The sequence below is a fragment of the Toxotes jaculatrix genome, chromosome 1 (assembly GCF_017976425.1).
Source record: "Toxotes jaculatrix isolate fToxJac2 chromosome 1, fToxJac2.pri, whole genome shotgun sequence".
NCBI classification, from domain to species: Eukaryota; Metazoa; Chordata; class Actinopteri; family Toxotidae; genus Toxotes; species Toxotes jaculatrix.
In genome coordinates, this window is record NC_054394.1 from 26190228 (window position 1) to 26210849 (window position 20622).

General features: G+C 39.9%; 2 protein-coding genes across 2 annotated transcripts in view; both read right to left on the reverse strand.

Moving 5' to 3' along the window:
* Window positions 1-356: 356 nt before the first annotated feature.
* On the reverse strand, window positions 357-8185 carry paqr5b (progestin and adipoQ receptor family member Vb). Its single transcript, XM_041044683.1, has 8 exons — window positions 8036-8185; window positions 7479-7606; window positions 4862-5067; window positions 4136-4262; window positions 3441-3485; window positions 2543-2639; window positions 1918-2062; window positions 357-1386 (listed from the first exon to the last, which is right to left on the reverse strand). The coding sequence occupies exons 1-8, from the start codon at window positions 8087-8089 to the stop codon at window positions 1106-1108; spliced, it is 1083 nt and encodes a 360-aa protein (XP_040900617.1). The 5' UTR covers window positions 8090-8185; the 3' UTR covers window positions 357-1105.
* An 8998-nt stretch (window positions 8186-17183) lies between these two features.
* glceb (glucuronic acid epimerase b) overlaps window positions 17184-20622 on the reverse strand; it is a 48500-nt gene continuing 45061 nt past the window's right edge. The window contains exon 6 of the mRNA XM_041040765.1: window positions 17184-20469. Coding sequence (XP_040896699.1) covers window positions 19738-20469 — 732 coding nt within the window. The 3' untranslated portion in view covers window positions 17184-19737. The remainder of the gene's footprint in view (window positions 20470-20622) is intronic.

A 20622-nucleotide genomic window follows, 5' to 3' on the forward strand; every position in this document is an offset into this window, starting at 1 on the left:
CACTTTGAAACTGCAACAACACAACACTGTACATTCATGGAGGGAAATAATAGGCCATAGGAAATACAGTATGATTACCAAAAAATATATAAATTGCATTTCATAATTGACATGCTGGTGCAGCTCATTCCCAGGCTCTTAAATACCCGCACATAAAGTACACTATTAGTTACCCTATTTCTTTATCCCAGAGGAAGAAATAGGATGTAAAAGACATCCATATTTTCCTAAAATCATCAGATTTTCTTGTTGTGGTAAATTGCACTAGTTATAGGGAAACTTATGTAGCTGCAGCAATTCATGTATACATTACACAGGACATTCCTCTTCAGAATCAGAATGGCACACAGTCACTTTGCTTTACAGTTTATTTGAAAAAGTAATAATAAATAACATTGTACTTAAATACTTTCAGTTTTGCAAAGGAACAATGTCCACTGGGACAGAAACGGCAATCATCTGAGGGAAATAAACTACTCTGAAAACCTTTGTTTTGATTCAGATAGGTTAAATTATCAGTAACTAAACTTTTAATCTATTAAATTACTAAAGACAGTTCAAAGCAAAATATTTGTCTTCCCTTGTCATAACTGCCTTTGTCTTGATATGTTTAGGCTGTGTACAAGCCCAAGCACTATAAAGAGGTACAGGTACAGTGTCTAAAAGTTAAATTTACACTTATTTTACACGTATTTTACAGGGTTTTTACAGCATATAAATCACTGCCTCATAATGTAGTTAACCTACTACATTTGGAGCTTTTTACTGGAACAAGTTTCCTCAGAAACATTTAGATCCATCACATATTATGGTAACAAACATTTTTGTTAAATTTCCATTGCATGTTTGTGCAAATGATGCCCTTATTTTCAGTTTACCCCCCACATCTAACAGCAGCCATTACAGTGATGTCTGAAGGGCAAATACCACCATTTAGTTTAGTGTAGACTGCAATTTATCACTCATTTAAACATTATATCAGCTCCCTTTAGCTCAGGGTGCTCTTTATATTGTTTTTATTTCACCCATAATGCACTCTTTTTGCATGTTCGAATGTCTCGTGACCAGCTGAGATCTCTCAGCTGTGACTTTTGGAGCTTGTGATTTAGCAGCAGGAGCAGACCTTGGCTGAGGCTTTCTTTGGACTTTTACCACATTTCTTTTCCTGGCAGACTGGTGCAGAGAGGAGGGGTAGACTGAAGAGGATGATAATAGTCAGATTCAGCACCACACAAAGCAGCGCTGCACCCATTGAGTTGGAAAAGGTGATGGGAATGGAGTGTTCAAGGAGCCAGGCGCGTCGTGTCACCATGTCCTGCTCAACGGCCTTCATCTGGAAGTGGGTGCCGAGGATGCCGCACACGTGGAAGAGCTGATGGCTGTGACCTGCAGAGGGAGCAGTTGAGTTGTGTGTGAGGTCAGACATGTCACAGTGGTCAGAAAAGGAATGCATTAGTATTATTCTACAATGTTTCATATTTAACAGCGTGAATCCAGTTTCTCACAAAATTTCTGAATTTATTTGTAGTGTTTTAAAATGTGAAATGTGAAATCTGAAAGTTTGCCAGTACTATAGGTACACATGAGAGCATCATTATTATGGCAAACATTTCACTCCACCTTCTTTTTTAATTTAGTATCATACTTCTTTAAGAATGTGACACGTTTAAAGCACAAATTCTTTAGTAGTCTTTTTTGTAGTAAGTCTTTTTGTTCTTTAGTAAGAATATTGATATTGTCAAGGTGTCTCCCATTTTGCTTAAATAGTTTTGAAAACTCTTTGGCTCCTAAATGCTCCAATATGTTCACCAACGAGTCTATAACTTTAAATATAATATGATAAGTGTCTAACAAAGCAGACAAAGCAATGCTTTACATACTAATGACAAATATAATGAAGTCTCATATCAGTCTTACCAATGTAGTCAAAGCTGCCAGGTGCCAGGCGCTCAGGTAAATGTGTGGCAAACAGGAAACCTGTGAGGAAAGCCAAGGCGACGTGGTTGTAGTGGAGGATGTTGGTGTCATTGTCTGTACAGCCATCCCCTACACACAGGAACACCTGTGAACGCAGCACGAACACAGCAGCTTTAAGAGAAAACAGTGACGTCACCATTGTTTGATTTTTATATAAACCAGAACATTCACATTCACATTTCTGCATCAACTGCTCAGTGGTTTTTGTATGTTTACATGTACTAACTGCCCATCATATTCACCTCCTACAGAAACAAAACAAAAGTTCAGGACCAGATTCATAACATTTATCTCCACGTTATAACTCCAGTCATGTCTATGTGCATTCGAATAAAACTGCAAAACTATTATTTATTATTACTTTAAATTATATCACATCTGATATAACACCTGTGATGAATATTATGACAAGGTAATGTATATGGAAGTGTGAGTATGAAGGTAATCTTGGGCCATTTACTGGACTGTTCATGTACCAGATGCAGGACCCGGTACACTGCAACACACCCTGTGGTATATCTGTTTAGATGAGTCAGATGTGTGAAGCACACAGATGTGGCCGTACCCTATAGAACAGAGGAATGTTGTCGAACAGGTAGGGGTAGGCAAAGGCAACAACTCGAAGAAATTTGCTGAACTTCGGACTCTGGCACTCAGGGAATCTGAAATAAAAAGGCACTGTTTTCAGTAACGAACACACTTAACATTCAAGGAATATTCCTGATGACTACACTGTGTCATGGCTGTGGATGAAGCTATGTGGAAACATCTTGCACAGCATCACCAATGGTCATGCCTTAATGTGTTATTAATTTCTTACCATAATGCTGAAATATTAATATAGTTTAAATGTTACTTCTTTCTTAACCAGCATGGTATATTTTTCTGCTTTCAAGATAAATAAAGGAATTCATTTAAAAAATATACATTTACTCTGTAAATTTAAATCAAAAAGCTTGAAATAAATAAATTTACAAATAAATGTGCTACAGCAAATAAATTTTACATGTAACAGAACTTTCATATAAGTTTCATATGCATTTAAAAAAGTTATTATCCATGCATTGCATAATACCAGAGCACTTCAGCTGCCTTTGATTTTCTTGGAATTAAAGAGAGTCAGGTTGTCACAAAACACGTTTGGCCATTCCTTTTGTCAGCTCCTCAAACCTGCCTGGCTGAAACTACACTTAAAGTTAATCACTGTTTAGGGTTGGTCCCCATAGTCACAGTTAGGTAACACCCATTGTATTCAACAGTGAGTTTGAAATCCCATTCAACAATGTCTGTGGGATGAAGCCGGTCTGAAAACATGCCAGTACGTTAAAAAGATAGTCAAATGTTTTTAAAGGTGGAAATTGCATTTATCTGTCCCTACCATCATCTGAGGCACAACAAACAGAATTTTAGACAGAACAGTGGAGAGACAGGCACAGCAGATTTTTAGGCAAATGTGTCTTTACCTCTTTATGGTGTCATGATTATATTGTAGAAATGGTAAGCCAAGCCTTAGCAGTGGGGAGAGATGAGTGAAAGAAGAACAAACCAACATTATTCCAGTACATGATGAACATGACAGTGCTTTCATTGTGATAATTGTTGTAAATGTAAGAGGTGGTACAGGTGGCCATTTCTCCTCAATGACAAAGGTCCTACAAACTTTAAATAACATGATTTCTCATTTTATTTCATCATTCTGATTTTGATTATTGATCTTTGAGAAGCCCGTAAGGTCATTAACAGCTCCTACCACAGTTTCGAAAGTATTTCCAGACCTTAAAAGACTCCTCTAACCATCCAGATTTAAAAAAAAAAGTTATACTTGTTGTTATGTAATGAAAACCTGACTTTCCACTGCTTTCAGTTTTCATTCACAGCAAGTTGTTTATATTCTACTCATATAAAATAAGCAAGGAGATGTTTCTCTGGCTTTGGAACTGGAGTTGCAACTTGTGGCAGGTGTTGTAAAACAAGCTTACTGAGTTTTTCAAAGATCACCAGGAAAAACTAATGTTAGCATGCTATCGTTACAGCATCACAACAGATGTTTAGCTTTCTGGCATACAGGCCGCTGTTCTTCTTTTCCATAAGAAAAGCATAAAGCTATGAGAGGAACGGTGTTAGCGGTAGCTGGGTAAAATGAATCTTCCCACCATACCTGGAGTAGCAGGCCAGGCTGGTGCAGACGACAGTGTTGACCACAGCGATGGGGATGTAGCACCGGTGGAAGAAGCTGTTCACCCACTTGTCCGGGAAAACATACGCTGAATAGATGATGGCTGACCCTGCAGCAGCACACACCAACAGTGCAAAACTTTATATCAGGAAAAAGTATCTGTACACTACAGTCTGATGGAGTTATGATATTTTGTCCAGCACAGTTTACACACAAAAGGGACACCACCACCACTAACTGCAGCCTCAACATTTACAACAGAGATTCAATCAGTACCTAAAGCTGGGCATTAAGCTTCATAAAGACAGAGTTTATTGCAGGGCTGCCTTACTGGATAGAGTTAGACTGTACATGTTGGACCCAAGAAAACATCAGAATATTATTCACATTACTCACAAAGTGTCACCACTGAGGAGGTATGATTAACTTATGTTGTGACATGCAGTTTTTAAGAGTATCCCTGTTTCTGCACTTTTACTGAATTGCTTGCTGTACTTTATTATCTGCAGATAATTTATTATCTACATAATTACAGCTTTACTGTCACTTTATTGTCAGATTCCTCTGACATTTGACAACAGTTCAGTGACAACACCGTGCACACGGAGAGCTCAGTGCATAAAGCAGAACCTCTTAATGCCACGGCTAACGCCATTTCTCACACTGAGGTTCCAGTGAACCATCCGACAGCCAACAGCGTACACTTACCCAGGCTGTAGAAACTGAGGGCACCGTAGTCGAAAAAGAAGCAGATGTGGCGTGCTCGCGCTGACATACTGCTGAAGGTGTGAGCACAGCTCGACGCCAACGGATAAACGCAGCACGAGAGCAGGAAGATCACCAGAGGCCAGGTGAAGGAGTCCTGCCATGCTGTCTGCATCAGCACCACCGTCACTAGTTTCCACAGGAAGTACCTGTCAGAAGAAACAGGTTACATGAAGTTGATCAGATTGGACTGGATGAGTCACTGTAAGTTTTTTTTTTTATGTAGGCTGTTACTACATGAATGACTCATTGCTCAATACCGTCAGTCAGACTGTAATTCTATCTCTGGTGCTATAGTAGTATCGCTAGAATATTTGCACATATATGAGATAATAAAGGAGTAGCTGAACATTTGCCATAATGTTTGTACATCGTACACTAAATGTGGGTGTAAGTTCAGTGTAAACAGACTTTTCCTTCCAGACTTCAGCACTAACAGAGGAACAGTGTTTCTATTTGTTTAAGGATCAAACAAACAAGTGTTACTGTTCATTTCAAAGCTTTTCAGGTCTTGTCAGGCACATTTTTGACCTGTGGAGAGAGCTGTTTCCCCCTGCTTCCAGTTTTTATGCTAAGCTAAGCCAAATTCTTTTTAGCTCTAACTCAATATTTCATGCACTGTCATGAGAGTAGTATCCATCTTCCCAAATTTTTAAACTAACGAACTAGATTTAAACATTTAATCAGCTCCTTGCTGTGAGGTGACAGTAAACACTGAACCATTAAACAGGTCAGAGAGAGAGAGGCTCATTAATGAGCGAAGCTACACAGCAGCAGGAAAGTTTAACCTTCCTGTCTAATGTCCAATTACCTTCTGTAGCAGACTTCAACACAAGGTCCACATTATGACAACCGAGACAAAGACATTTAACTAGCTATGTTCACAGAACTGAAAAAAGCACACACAGGGCTTGTCATCTACACAAGAGCTAACAGTTCTACACAAAAAACTTAATCTTATCAGGCGACTATAGTTTGCCTTGTGTATCTCAGCCACTGTTTCCACGTCTCAGTGCACCTCATTAACAAATCAACATTATTTGTGCTTTTCCCCGTCACTGAGCAGTTAACTAATTACGGCAACTCATATAAAAGAGTTAAGCACAGATCTGCTCATTAGCAGCTGGCATGTAGGTCTACGCCGTGCCCCATGACACAAACACCCTTGTGCCCTTAGCATATCCTCAGTACACACACACACACACACACACACGCAAAAACATGAACACTATGCAGTCAAAACAACTAGAATCTCAGCAGGGAGGAAGTTCAGTGTGGCTAGTGGGAGAAGGAGCCTCTGTAGTAACTTTAAATCCTAAGACATGCGCATATGAACACAAACACACAAAATAATTGGATCAGGACATGAGCTACAGAGCCGCCACAAGTCCTGGGTTTTACCACCAAGCTATGTAGTAGTGTTTGTCAAACAAACAGAGAGGAAACACTGAACCCAGGGAGGAAGCTGAGGAGGCAAAATATTGCTTTCATGGAGCCTCATTTAAAATGAACACAGTGTGTACAGATGTAAAGCAGACATTTATGAAGAGTAGTCCTCATTCTCATCCTCTTTCTGTCTCCCACTTCATATCTATCTTCCTCTGGCTTTCTTTTTCTCTTCTTCATCTTTTCAGCCTGCACCTAAAGGCATTGCATCTGGAGTCCATTTTTACTCAGTAAAAATTAAATAGCTGAAAAAACAGATAAGAAATGAGGGAAGAAGCTGCCAAGTCTTTTTGAGTTTATTGCATTTTAGGGCCAGTTAGTTGTGTCAGTTTAAGTAGCTGCTCTGTTTGTTTCATCATTTTCTTTATGTTAGGATTTGAAGCAACAACAACAAACAAAAAGTGATCTGTGTGATGAGATGAGGTGACTGTAATGATTCTTAAATGACTACAAATAGAAAGGGAATATTTCCACTGTCAAACCACTGTTTGAGGTTTGACTGGTGTGTCAGTGTGTCCTCTTCCTCTGCGGTGGTTTATTAGCATTTTCTTTTTTACAATTTTCTCAAAATTCAGCTAAAAGTTCTCCTAAACGTTGTGCTATTAGTGTCCACTACATGGAAACCCTTCTAGTGGACACTGGTTTGAAATCTGAATCTTAAATGTGTGACAAAAATGGTTGACTCATATCTTTGCCATGGTGATCGGAAAGAAGAACATGACTTGTCTGATATATTCAGTATATTCAGTATGTCAGTTTGTAAAGCATCATGATGAAATTATGCCAGAAAATTCAAGTCTCTCCATAAGTGTCAGACCTGCACGCTTTGCAAGCTGTGCAAGATTCCTTTTCCATGAAGTGGACCAAAGAATGCTTCCTTATTGCATTGTTGCGGATGAGGTAACAATCCTACTCCTCTCTGAGTGAAATAAAACTGTACTTGTTTGCTGAGCTATCACCTTTTGATCAAATCGGGCAGCTTGCCTCCAAAACTGTTTAAAAAAAAACTGAATTTCAATGTCCAATCTACCTAACACATAACAGGTAACACACACACGTATGAATCTTAAAACTGTGATGCATGGCAGTAAAAAATAACATTTGTCAGCTGTACCAGGTGGGCAAAAAGTGAGTCCAAATGTTGAGGGTCTCATTGGTCAGCTGGAACAGGCTCAGGATGCAGTCAGTGGCTGAGCTGCGTGGGTGTCGGTACCCGGAGATGATGCAGTCCTCATGGAAAACCTCGAAAAGGAAATCTCTTGGTTAGTCCTAGTTGTCACTCTGACAACTCTGAGAAACCTACATTGGTCCCCAAACCAGGGTCAAGGACCCCCTGCCTAAGACCCCCAAGATAAATCTGAGGGCTTGCAACACTTAATCTTGATGCTGATTGTGATTCATTTTTTTTCCTGCAAACTACTGGATGCTTTCATGTTTTTTGGCTTCTAAAAATCATTTAAATTAATCTGAGATGGACAAATCACTTGTTGGTTGAACTGCTCTCTGCTCGTGTCCATACTTGGCTGCGATGGACATAAGACGTTAGTTTGTCTGCAAACATTTTTTAAAAATTCCCTCTCACTTACCCTCCTAACCGAGGCCAGCTCGGTCTGACTGTGTGAAAGCTGAAATGTCCTAATGTCCTTCAAGGTACACTGAAGATGAACTTACTTTGGGGACTTGATTGATGGTGAAGACTCGTGGTAATCTGATGAGGCTGAGCATGATTGTCAAGGTGCTGCTGTGGCGGTCTGAGAGGTGAGCTGAACTGAGGCCTCCAGCGGGGTGTGCCTCCGTTCTTTATAAGGTTTGTGTTGCCATGCCGTCCTCAAGGTTCCTCCCCTTCACCTCCTCCCTCTTCAAACCCAGCGAGAATTTCCAGTGTACCTGGGCCACTCCTCCTCCTGGTGTCTCTGTGGAGGTGGACGGTATGTGCACACACAGACACACACACACAACTGGTGCTTGGCTACAAGAAGACAAAGATTTTTCTGTAAAGGAAGACAAGTTTTTCAAGGTTAGACCAAAATTATGGCCACTACTCTCTCTCACATCTGATGACAGCATCTTAACATAAAAATAAGACAAGACTGTTGTTTCCAAAACAAAGGTCTTCTTCTTGTAATTGCATTGTCCTCCTGTCACAAAGAGATGACAGGCAAGCCAGTAGAGCAAGTTCCAGTGAAAAATCTCCCTTCAGTGACAAAAACAAAACAAAACCCAGCTGTGATTGACGTTAATGATGTGCAACTGAGGCTAATATTTTTAGCCATTTTCCTGCCAGAAAAGCTGAGTGCAGCAGACCAGAAGCTCAGCTCAGCACCAAACTTAACGAGTGCTATCTGGGTTTCAGCCAGTCCACACAGTCCACTGACATCATGAATGAAGGGTGTGAATCGGTTTGCCAGAAAGGTCAACAGAGTTCCTTTCATACCTCTTTCATGCTCGTCTTCTGGCTAAACTGATATGTCACCATCTGCCCTCAGACTGTCACACCCAGCAGAGACGGCCAAGCCCGGGCAGAGCTTCCCCAGCCTCTTATCTTGTTTAAACTCTGAAGCAATGAAAGCAAACATGTCTCAGCACCACCACAGAATTAAGAAATAGAAAGTAGTTGTTTTTTGTGGTTTGTTTGCTAGTTTTCTCATGTCACACACACACATACACACACACACACACACACCCCCAAAAGTGATTTACAGGGTGACATTTTTAAATTTTCATTCCACTGTGGTCACTTTATGAGCTCTTTTGTTCTGAGGTAAATCAGTAACCCCTAACAAAACGTCATGCTTGCTTAACTTTAAACACAAATGATAAGTTAATGCTTTATCTCAAAGGCTTGATGGAGAACCCAAATCATACTGGTTTTAAATGCCTAATCCTCAGGATGAGGCTTCTGTTCACAATTCCATTCAAATTATTATGGACCAAATATTTGTAAAACATACAGATCTTATCATGAAGCTCCTTTAAACTCTTTGATTTTGTTACGCCAAAGAAGTCAACTCTAAATCTAAGTGCAATTTCCAGACCATCAGCCGTTCTTTCAGTAAAACCACTTTCATTAATCCACCATGCTGTGTTGTAAGCTGCAATCACACCAGCTCAGTGTGATGAACCAATACATGCACTACAGCGGAGCACCTTGGGATCTCATTCCGCTTTCTCTCAGAGGAGCAGAGCTGCAGTCAGAGCCCGAGCAACACCACAGGTTCAGAACAAGAAAATAAATAAATAAACCAGTGGGAGATGCGTGTCTGACTGGAAGTCTGTTTGGTTTGGCTTGGAGTCATTTAGTACAGTTAATATGTAAGTCACCAAGACTTTCAGTGGCAACAGAATAAACAAAGTCAAGTGCTGAGGGTTATGCCCCAAGAGAGCCAGCGGATAGAAAACAAGGTCAAGTGACAAAAGTTATTTGTAGGAATATGGTGACCGCACTGAGAGGGAAATCACAGGAGTCTCCATGGAGTGGAGAGGCACAGATAAGCACACCACACTAGTGTTGTCTTTATATACAGGTTGATTTTTTTTCCTTCATTTTGTTGCCCTTCCTATTCACCACACTTCTTTTAAAAAGTAACTTAACATCAGGCTGAAAAACAGTGTGTTTCGTCTCTGTCTCTGGTTGAACTTTTCAAGACTGTTGCTTTACTGATGGGTGTGGTAGGGAAGAATCAGGACTGTGCTCCATGAAGGCACTCCAAAACCTTACTGGCAGAGTCCTCAGCTCTGTGCAGCAAGTAAACAAAATACCACGTGAACCAACAACACTGTAAACAAACGAGGCTAATGAAAACATATTTTACATGGCCCGTAATGGCTGAATCCAAGCAGAAAAGGTTTGTCATGGTGTTGTTGCCAACACTTACAAGCTGTGAAAAGATTAAATCAAAGTTTATCACAGCATCTTTGCCACCTGCTGATGTCTCAGAGGAGAGGAATTCAGCGTCACACATGCTACCTCATATGCTGCCTGCGTGCCATTTCACCAGGTTCCCCTGCCTTTAAGTAAAACAGCACGCAGGCATAGCTAAACAGAGCACAGACATTTTGTACTTGTTTTTCCTTTAATTTTTTCACCCCCTCTGTGTAAATGAAACATAAAAACGAGACTGAACACACTCTCACAGTTTTCGTAGTACTTCTAATCCACTACCTGCAGCTATTTATGATGCGTGTACCATCCCATCTCACCACAAGGTGTCAGTGCTTTCAAACAGAAGCTGCACAGGTTTTGGTGCAAACAGGTACTGTAGTTGATGATGAGGATGAAATCAGTGAAAAGTACTGGATCAGTCTGAACGAAGGCTTTTCTTTGAAGGATCTCAGTGTCCTCAGACCTTGTACTTAGATCTCATAGAGTTCATTTTTGCCTTTGTTATTCATTTCTATTAATTTATTTATCACTCAGTGACCTTAGACCACAAAGGAGCATTTTTTTGGAAACATCACAGGGAATTAGAGTGCATCACTGCAGGGACACACGGGTCTTGAAGTGCTGTTTGCCTCTTTTATTGAGTGTTAATGAGAAAAAGTAACAAGTTCGCTTCAGGCCAAAGCCCTCCCCTCCTCTCTGTCTCTCTCTCTCTCTATCTTCATGCAATCCAAGCTGAGCCTCCTGTGGCAAGCCCTGAATGTTTGTGTAACATCAGCACAACTACTAAGTAGCTTCTCACATTAAGCATTCATTGAGTCACTGTTGCTGATGCAAACGCTGCTTTCTTTAATATGGAGAGAACTTTTTTGTTTACTTCAGTTGACTGTAAGATGGTCCAAAGGCTTACAACACATTACTATTTTAATTTTACTGTGATCCCATATTTAATTTACATGTATGCAGTGGTGGAAAACAACATTTTCAGTTTATATTACTTTATAGCAGCTCCACTACATTTCACAGGAAAATATTGTACTTCTTGCTCCTCTACAGTCATTTGACAGTCATTACTTTGCAGTTTCAGATTTTAAAGATAAAACACAGGAGTTAACAAATCAGACGCACGGTTACAGTTCAAACAGTATTTTAAATAGGTACAATTTGCTCCTCTTCCACCAACTAAATTCAACTGCTTCTTAATAGTAATAATAATAAGAATAACAATACAAAATGGAATAACAATGGAAAATGGAGGAAACTGAATTTAGTTCCTTTACTTATGCAAAAGTAGAAATACTGCAAAATAAAAATACTCCATTACAAGTAAAGTTCTGGACTGAAAATGCCAGAAAAAGTAAAAGTGTGGAAGCACTATCAAAAAAGTATCAAAACTAACAGTACTTATAATTCAGACAAATAGCCAGTATCAGTGTTACACTATCATATATTATATTCATGGAATATTATTAGCACCCATGCATTAATGTCCAACCAGCTTCATACTGGTGTAGTTTAGTTTTAGCTTAATTTCCATCTGCACAAACATTTGAGTTTGTCAGTTTGAGATTGAGTGAAAATATAATAGACACGACTGTGAAAGAGGCTCAGCAGCATCTGTACTTCTCACATAAACTGAACTCCTTAGAGAACATTGACAACATTTCATTCCTCTTTTATTGAAAGTATTTCAAGGTGCTCGTCGCTCAGCTCTAAAATTATTGGCCAAGCACAAAGATCCCCAGCACAGCTTAATACTGAGCAAGTACTGAGATTTTGCTCAGATGAGATTTTCAACAACCCCACACACGTTCTCTGTGAATACTCTGAGCTAATGCCAGCAGAAATGTGTTTTAGATCCCCTCTATGTAAAACAAATAGAAGGAAGTTTAGTTTTTATTTCTGAAACTTTTACTTGTGACAGCCACAGCCCTACGCAGTACATCAAATCAGTGATATTCCATCACTGTATGTAAACCCACCAATCACTTCATTAGGAACATACCTGCTTATTCATGTAATTATCCAATCAGTTAATGTTCACATCAAACATCAAAATGGAGGGAAAAAAAGTGTGATCTCAGGGATTTTGACTCTGGCATGATTGTTGTAGCCAGATGAACTGGTTTTTGAGTATTTCTGATTCTGCTGATCTCCTGGAGCTGAACTCAGAATGGTGTCACATACAAAAAAACATCCAGGTTCCACTCCCGTCAGCCAAGAACGGAAATCTGAGGCTGCAGTGGACAAGGGTTCACCAGAAGCCTGTGGACAGTTGAAGACTGGAAAAACATAGCCTGGACTGATGAATCTGGATTTCTGCTGAGGCTGCAGATGGCACGGTCAGAATTTGGCATCAACAGCATGAATCTATGGACCCACATTGAGTCAACAGTCCAGGCTGCTGGTGGTGTAATGGTGTGGGGAATGTTTTCTTGGCTCACTTTGGGCCCTGAATCCCAGTCAATCATGGTTTGGATGTCACAGCCTATCTCAGTGTTGTTGCTGACAATGCATCCCTTTATGACCACAATTTATCATCTTCTAATGGCAAAAACCATCTCAAACTGGTTTCATGAACATCGCAGTGAGTTCAGTGAACTTCAGTGGCCTCCCCAGTCACCAGATCTGAAACCAGTGGAACACCGATGGGATGTGGTAAAACAGGAGATTGACAGCACGAATGTGCAGCTGACAAATCTGATGATGCGATGTAGTCATGTCAACATGGAGCAGAATCTCAAAGGAACGTTTCCAACATCCTGTGGAATCCACGCCGTGAAGAAACTGAGGATGTTTTGAGAGCAAAGGGAGGAACTACCCAATATTAGTGTGGTGCTCCTAATGAAATGCTCAGTGAGTTTATGTGATCATAAATAAGAAAAAACAGTAAATGTAGACAGTAAAATTTCAGATGCGAGCATAATAATGCCCAGTCATCTTATTTTTACTGAATTTTCCTTGAATTTCTTCATTAAACATTAATTTTCCCTCTTTACATTTACCACTTTTTAAAAGTAATGATATGATAATTATGATCCGCTCACTTTGTGTTGTTGTGGCAGTGTGGGGTTACACAGGGACAGATGGGTGTTAGACTGCACTGCAGCTGCTCAAAGAGTTGGTGCCTCCCTGGTGTTTTGGTTGATGAGGTGTAGTTTGTGTCTCCAAATGAGGAGCGTGTGTGGCAGACGCCCTCCTGATGCATTATTAATAGTTGTTAGACTCCAGGCGCTCTTTTTCCTCTGTTGAATTTTAGACTTTCACAGCTTTTTCTCCTTTGCTCAGTCTAGAAAACCCCCTACCTCAGACCTGCTTTTCCTCCCATACATCTCTGTATAGTTTTTCTCTTTACCCTCTTCTGCTGCTGAGTCTCCTCACTGCTCTCTTCCAGCACTGTTGTCACCTCTGACTCGGCTGACGTGTTGAAGACTTTTATTCTCTCGATCTCATAAACCAAAGTGTTCCAGCTGCTCATAAATGAACAATATAGAGCTATTACCAGGTTTGGAAACAGAGACAGCAGATTTATTACATTTTAGTGTAATGACCGTTTCTCTGTCTCTGGTGTTTATTTAGTAGAGAGGATGAGACTGAGCTGAATTTCTGTCTGTCTCTGAAGATTCGGAAAAGCTTTCCAGCAGGCTGCTTCAGCAGCTGCTAATGAAAGAGCAGATTTTTTTTTTTTAAAGGAATGCTTCTCTTTCTTGTGGAGAATTAGATGAGAAGATTGATACCACTCTCACATATGTCTGTTAAATATAAAGCTACAGCAAGCAGCCGTTAGCCCAGACTCTTGACAGGGGATACAGGCTCTGTCCAAAGATAACTCCATAATCTGCCTGTAAAGCTCTCAGATTTACATATTGTGTTTTGCTTCTTTAATTTACACAGGACCAAAGTGTAAAATTGACAATTTGTCCAACAACCAACAACCAAGCCAAGAACTTATCTGGTTATTATCCTAAGTTTTTTTTTTTTTGGACAGAGCCAGGCTAAACGTCTCCCCTTCCTTCCAGTGTTCAGCTGAGATAAATGGCTGCTGGCTGAAGCCTTAGGTGTATATTTAATGGAATGATGTGAGAGACATATTGATTTTCTCATCTCCAACTGTCAGAAAGCAAAAAAGGCACATTTCCGAAAATATCAAACTTGAGATTAGAAGTTTGGGAGAAGTTACTCATCAAGGTTAAAAGATAACCAACCTCAAAAACCAACTGGGACTTCAATTGTCAAACTACACTGAATGTAGTGAGGGTAATTTTGTTTCTGTTTTATTTTGGAGGGATGGTCACACATCCAATTTCTCTTCTTACACCTCCTGTGAGACTCCCAAAGAACACATGCACAAATCTGACAATGCTGGGTTCAACGGTGTGTTAATTTCATCAAGTGGGTAAATTTATGGAAACCATAAAGGCTCTGGCCTCCAGACGCTGGAATACCAAGGATCCGCTGTAATGTTATCACGGTCATCTAAAAGGCATCCGAATGGCAGCAGAGGAGGCAGAGGAGTCCAGCACAGAGGCTGTGAATAGCCTGAGCTTTCTGGGTTTACGTAGGGTTAATTACAGGACTAGGAGACAGACTCACCGTCAGGAGGGACAGTAATTTCATTAATGTCGGGGAAAGAGGAGGAATGAGATGTGTGGGGTGAAGTGGGTGGCTGTGAGGGAGAAATTATGGCTGGATTCTATAAATGCCAGAAGGTAATGAAAAATGCAAGCGGGTGGCAGGAGATACAGTCCTTCTCAGGTGTCTGCGCTTCTCACTTGATCAGAATAGCCTAATTAGGATAAATTATTAATCAGGATTGTTTTTCTTCTCAGCAGTTTCACAGAGAGGACGTTCAGTATGAACAAATTGTTCCTCTACTGCAGAGTCAGAGCCGCTCCACAATGGATATGAGCAGCTCAACCAAAATATTATTCTAGGCATAACAATACCTGAATTAAACCGCAAAACACATCAGAATCATTAATGAAAACAAATAAACGAGGAACTGGTTAAAACTCAACCTTTCCTTCAAAGTTTGGAGTTAGGAATAATTTAAAATCTGGACAATGGAATATGTTCAAAATGTGTTTAACTGATGGATAAGTTAACAAGCGGGTTATTCACTGATTGCATGTACCTCTTTACCTCACTTAATTAATATTTATTTAATATTTTTTGTATTGCATGTTTCTTGTTTTACTTGTGCATTACATATATATGATTTTCTTTTCCTTTTTTATGTTAAAGCAACAGTAGCTATAAAAAATATTTTTTGTATAGTTTCTGGAAAATTGGCACAAACCAATAATGGATTTTCAAAATAGTTGCAGATGAATATTCCATTGATTCTGTCATCTACTTGTATCAGCTTTGCGACGGACAAGGAAGGATAATAAACCAGTCATACAAGTCCAGTCCAAGTCCATACCAGCACGGAGATCTTCTTTAAAACGCAGAGTCCCTGTTCAAAGTAAGAGAGGAAGAGATTAGACCAGAAGCTTATGAAAAATGCTTTTATTTTTTACACCTTTAAAAAGCAAATTTTTAAAGCACAAAGATTTACTCTGTATATAAACACCTCTCTTCCTTGGACTAAAAAATGGTAGCATTTGCACATTGTGCTTGGATTGCAAAGTCTGTACAACCACTCTGGGTCTCCTGTGGTGTCACGACCCCAGTAAACATTTTATTGCATAAATCACATTTGACCTCAGTGGTCATATTTTAATGGATAGTGGAAAGACAGGAAAAAAAAATACCACTAAAATGAGGAAAAGGAAGTTGTCATACCTATTACACAGTGAACAATAATAGCAGCTTTCTTAATGAAGGCGTTGCACATTGTCCTGAAAAGAAAACAAACAAAAAGTAATCCAAAGAACTTACAACCAAAATAATGTGATAATAAACGGCAGTTGTGCTTTTGTCTATCTAGAAAAAACATCTGATGCAAATGATTCCAACAAATGACGAAAAAACACTCTCAAAAAACCCCAAACCAAACCAAAACAAGCAAAAACGTTCAAGGAGAATTTGCAGCAGTTGGCTCATTTCCCTTTAAAACAGTAGCTGACTAAATGCTAATCTCTAGTTGCACACATCCCCTTTACAATAAGCAAGTTTTACATATCTTGTTTTTGCTATAATCTATTCAGTCCTACATTTGAAAAATTAGCATTTCTCAAAAGGCAGTGTCTCTCCGTGACATCTCTAAGGAGACTTATCATTAAATGCTGAATGGAAATTGGTTTGCACAAAAATATACAAATATACTTGAATCAATGACTTTGGTATAACCAAAATGGAGCCAGATATTTACGCCCCCCAAAAAAACTTCTATTCCTGAATGTTCCCTTTAAACTACATATATCTACTTGTCCTGTCAAAATGGCAAAGTATGAATTATGCAAGTATTCGTGGGATGAAAATGCCACCAGGAAATGAACAAAACAAGGATCAGCGAGCATCCAAAAAACTACGGATTATCAATATGTGCGCTCATACCTCTTCTCAGGGATAACATTTTATCTTTTAACTCAATATAAATCCTTCCACCCACAATATAAATCTGTGGTGGAGGATTAGGGCCACTGTTAAGGAAAAAACAGAAAAAGAAAGTTGTAATTTCATGGAAAAAGGAATGATGTTTCAAGAATAAAGCCATAATATTTTTAAAGTCATATCTTGAGAAAAGTTGTAATATAACAAGAAAGAAAACAGAAAAACTAAATATCAAATTATTAGAATAAAATCATATTATACAGAAAAGGTTCCTTTGAGAACTAAACTGTAACTGTACAGTGCAGTATAAGTATGTTGTATATAAACTTCTCATTTTCCTCTTAATATCCTTCATCTTTTTCCTCACTATGTTGAGTTTATTCTTGAAATATATTTTTTCCTGAAATATTATGACTTCACTCACAGAATATTCTGACTGTATTTTGACTGAAATCTCAGACTGTTTTTTTTTTTCTTAACAGTGGCTCTAATACTCCGTTGTAAATCCTCAACAAATTCTGAGAACAGGAAGTTGGGTTACAGACGAAGCTGTAAGGTCAGGTAGATGCTTGTACAAAAGCAGTTCTTTTCGACCCGAATGTTACATCGAAATGAATCACGACCTTCTTTGATTCAGTCTTAATAGCTCACACTATGACAACCTGGAATCAGACAATGTCTGGGGAAATGTATTCACCTCAAATTCGCCCCAAAATGACCAAAGAAAATTCAAAATCACCACTTTCAGAAAGACAAACCGGCCTGATCCGCCTGCTTCTCATTAATAATCCTTAAGTTAGATCGATGAAAGCCTCATTGATGCTGAGGGCTCCACTTTGTTTTGTTTGTGAGTGCGATGCCAGTGAATGCTGACTCATCCCTGACTAGCGACTGCACTGTGTGTGCAGGCTCTCCAGCCTATTAGCCTGTGAATTGTTAGTGTCTTGGCGAGCCTATTTCTCCTCGTACAGCGGTCAACAGGGTAGCGCTCAGATTAAAAACGCTGAGTTCATGCACCCACAGCAGCTGAGAGGAGAAACGAGAGCCTGTTGGGACTGACAGCCTCTTTACGTTCGCCGAGAATTTACCTCCATCTCCAGAATTCCTGGCTTTGTCTATTTAAATGTTATAAATTGACATGGTGGAGAGAGAGAGAGATGCAGCTGTGCCTCTGCTGCCCACATGTCTATCTGCTCGAATACACAACAGAGACATCTACACCACCCACACTTGTATCCTGCAATTACCATCTAAGAGGAGCTTTTCAGATGAGTTTCCAAGTAAACAAGAATCTAAAAAGGTCAAACAGGGAGACATGAAAATGAATGAAAATGCAGCTACAACTAATAATGCTGGTGTTAAAGTGTGAGTTCTCGCCATAGTATCTCCTTTGTACACATCTTACAGGATAAATGAGGTTCAACATGACACCACTGGGTCCTGTTTAGACTGATATACAAAACTTTTCAACTTGAATATGTCTTATTTATCAGGGACAGTGGACATTAATCGTTATTAATCAAAACTGACTCATTCACATCTGAGTAATACCTGTAAAGATCTGATCTTTACGACAACAGTTATCGGTGATCATTCGCGACCACATCGGTGCGAAACTGACTCGGGTGGGATTTGCAGCGAGGATCTCTGATACGTGAAACTTATACTGTACTAACTGTGCTGAACTTGACGTGATGCAGAACTAATTACTTGTTGCTGTGTTCTACAACGGCTCATGAATTATTAATCATTTTTTGGGACCAACCGATGGACTTTAGGGGGGTTTGGTTACAGCTAACAACGGTAGCAAACATCTCATGTCATCTTACGACATCACATACAGATACTGGCATTACAGTGGCTTCAGCACTGACTACTAATTACACAATATCTCAGCTAAACACATTGGAATTATGGGTAGAAACCGAGGAGGAGGAGGAGGAGGAACCAAGGACCAACGACTGGTAGCAGAGCCGGTTTAACTCTTTGAGATCTAATATGATGGTTTGAGGTATTTATTCCTCAGAACTGACTTCAAGCACCTTGACAGACACGGAATCCATGACTTACTATTTATACTAAACACAAAAAAATATTTAAGGGAGTTAAGTTCTCTAAGCATAAAACTCCCAGAATGATTCATCATTATTTATCTGTATTCTAGAGAAAAGGGCTTCAGAAAAGACCTGGAAGCTGCGGGTTTGGAAGCATGAAGCATTTGACTTTGAGTTTTTCTTGTAAAGGGATGATAGCCAAATAAATATTCCCCACTTAACCACTCAAAAACAGTAAACATAAAAAAAACCTTCCTGATTTAAAACTTGTGAGTTTTGAAGGTTATGGGATAAAACAACTCTGCAGTGAAGAAATGAAATCCAAAAGTGTTTTATATGGATAAGATTCTTCTTTTTTTTTTGGCAACATTCTCTAATTTATAATATAGTCTGTTATTTACAGTTTATTTACTTCAATAAACTTTGCAAATCTGGGATGAAACGGTAAAAAAATACAGTCTGAAGAAAGTTGCGATGGATGCATCAACGAATGTCGGAAATGTGATTGAGTTTAAACAATTTAAGGAGTTTCATCTTTCTCTAACATCATATATTGTTATTTTAAACAACATACATACACACACTCACACCCACACACGTTCTTCCTGAATGCAAACACTCACACTCTGAAACTAGGTCTGTGCATAATTACAAACACTAGCTCAAGGGAAAAAAAACAGGAGAGGAGAGCTACAGTCAGTGTTGCAGAAAATATAAAACCTGCAACAGAGCACACAAGAAAGTTTTAAGAGTTGAGAGCTGCGGCTGACTAAACTCATCTCTTAGATTATGAACCTCAACCAAAGCTGCGATGCACACAGACCTACAGTGTGAGCACCCACCTCACATTCAATTATCTATTCAGTTCTCACACATAGAGCATATTCTTCCTCTTTCCCGTCATCATCTTAGCTGTATATTATATATGAGTTACAGTTTGCCTAGTTGTGCTTGGCACGAATCCCTTTTAAGTAGTTTTTCCAGCGCTTGACCACATCTTTGAAGATGGGAGAATTGTCTATGGATGCCAGCAGCTGTAGCTGGTTAATGTGCGTGGTGTGATAGTCCCAGCGAGCCAGGTTGGGAGCAGTGCCCAACATGAAGTGACGCAGATCGTAGATGCTCCCAGACCCTGTGTCAAAGAGCGGCAGCATGGCCTTCAGCGACTCCATGCCACGGCTGAACAGCTGCCCTGCCTCCCTGCCAAGCTTCTCTCCGGCTGTCTCAGTCAAGTCATAGAGTCCCAGCAGGGAGTAGATGAAGCCGTTGAGGACAAAGGAACTGGGCGTGGTGGGGTATTCTTCATACCAGTCGTATTTGTTCATGAACACAGCTTTGACCCCGTGCTGCGCTGAAGGCACCTTGTAGGGTCCTACTGCCTTGAGGGCAGCATTGAGGTAAACCTGGTCCTTGGTGAGGAGGTAGGCTCTCACCAGGGTGGACATGGCCTGGCCCTGAGCCATGGCTGAGTACCAGCCGGGCTCCAGAGGCCGGAAGCCTTCACCCAGTTTACGAGTGACCATGATGGGCCACCCCCCTCGTTCGTCTTGGTTGCGCACCAGCCAGTCGCTGGCAGCAAAGAAGGCAGCCATGTGGGCAGTGGTGGAGATAGTAACGTTGTCAACAAAGCCACGCCCATGTAGGACCAACCGCACCACCCGTCTGGGCATGATCTGAGAAGCAAGTCAGACACAAAGGCAGACGAAATAATTCATGAGAGGAAGTAGGATTTGGCATAAAATGTTGATCATCTCTATGTGTAATTATTTCATGTCAACGTTCTCACGATGAGAAGATTTTACAAACATCTGTTTGATCTGATTTCT

Bases quoted from the DNA above. Each gene is read 5' to 3' on its own strand.
- paqr5b (XM_041044683.1), bottom strand. From the start codon at position 8,089: ATGCTCAGCCTCATCAGATTACCACGAGTCTTCACCATCAATCAAGTC. The intron at 4,263-4,861 runs GTAAGTGTACGC...GTGCTGCTGCAG, and splicing joins CCTCAGTTTCTACAGCCTGG to GGTCAGCCATCATCTATTCA. The intron at 2,640-3,440 runs GTAAAGACACAT...TTTTTATTTCAG, and splicing joins AATCATGACACCATAAAGAG to ATTCCCTGAGTGCCAGAGTC.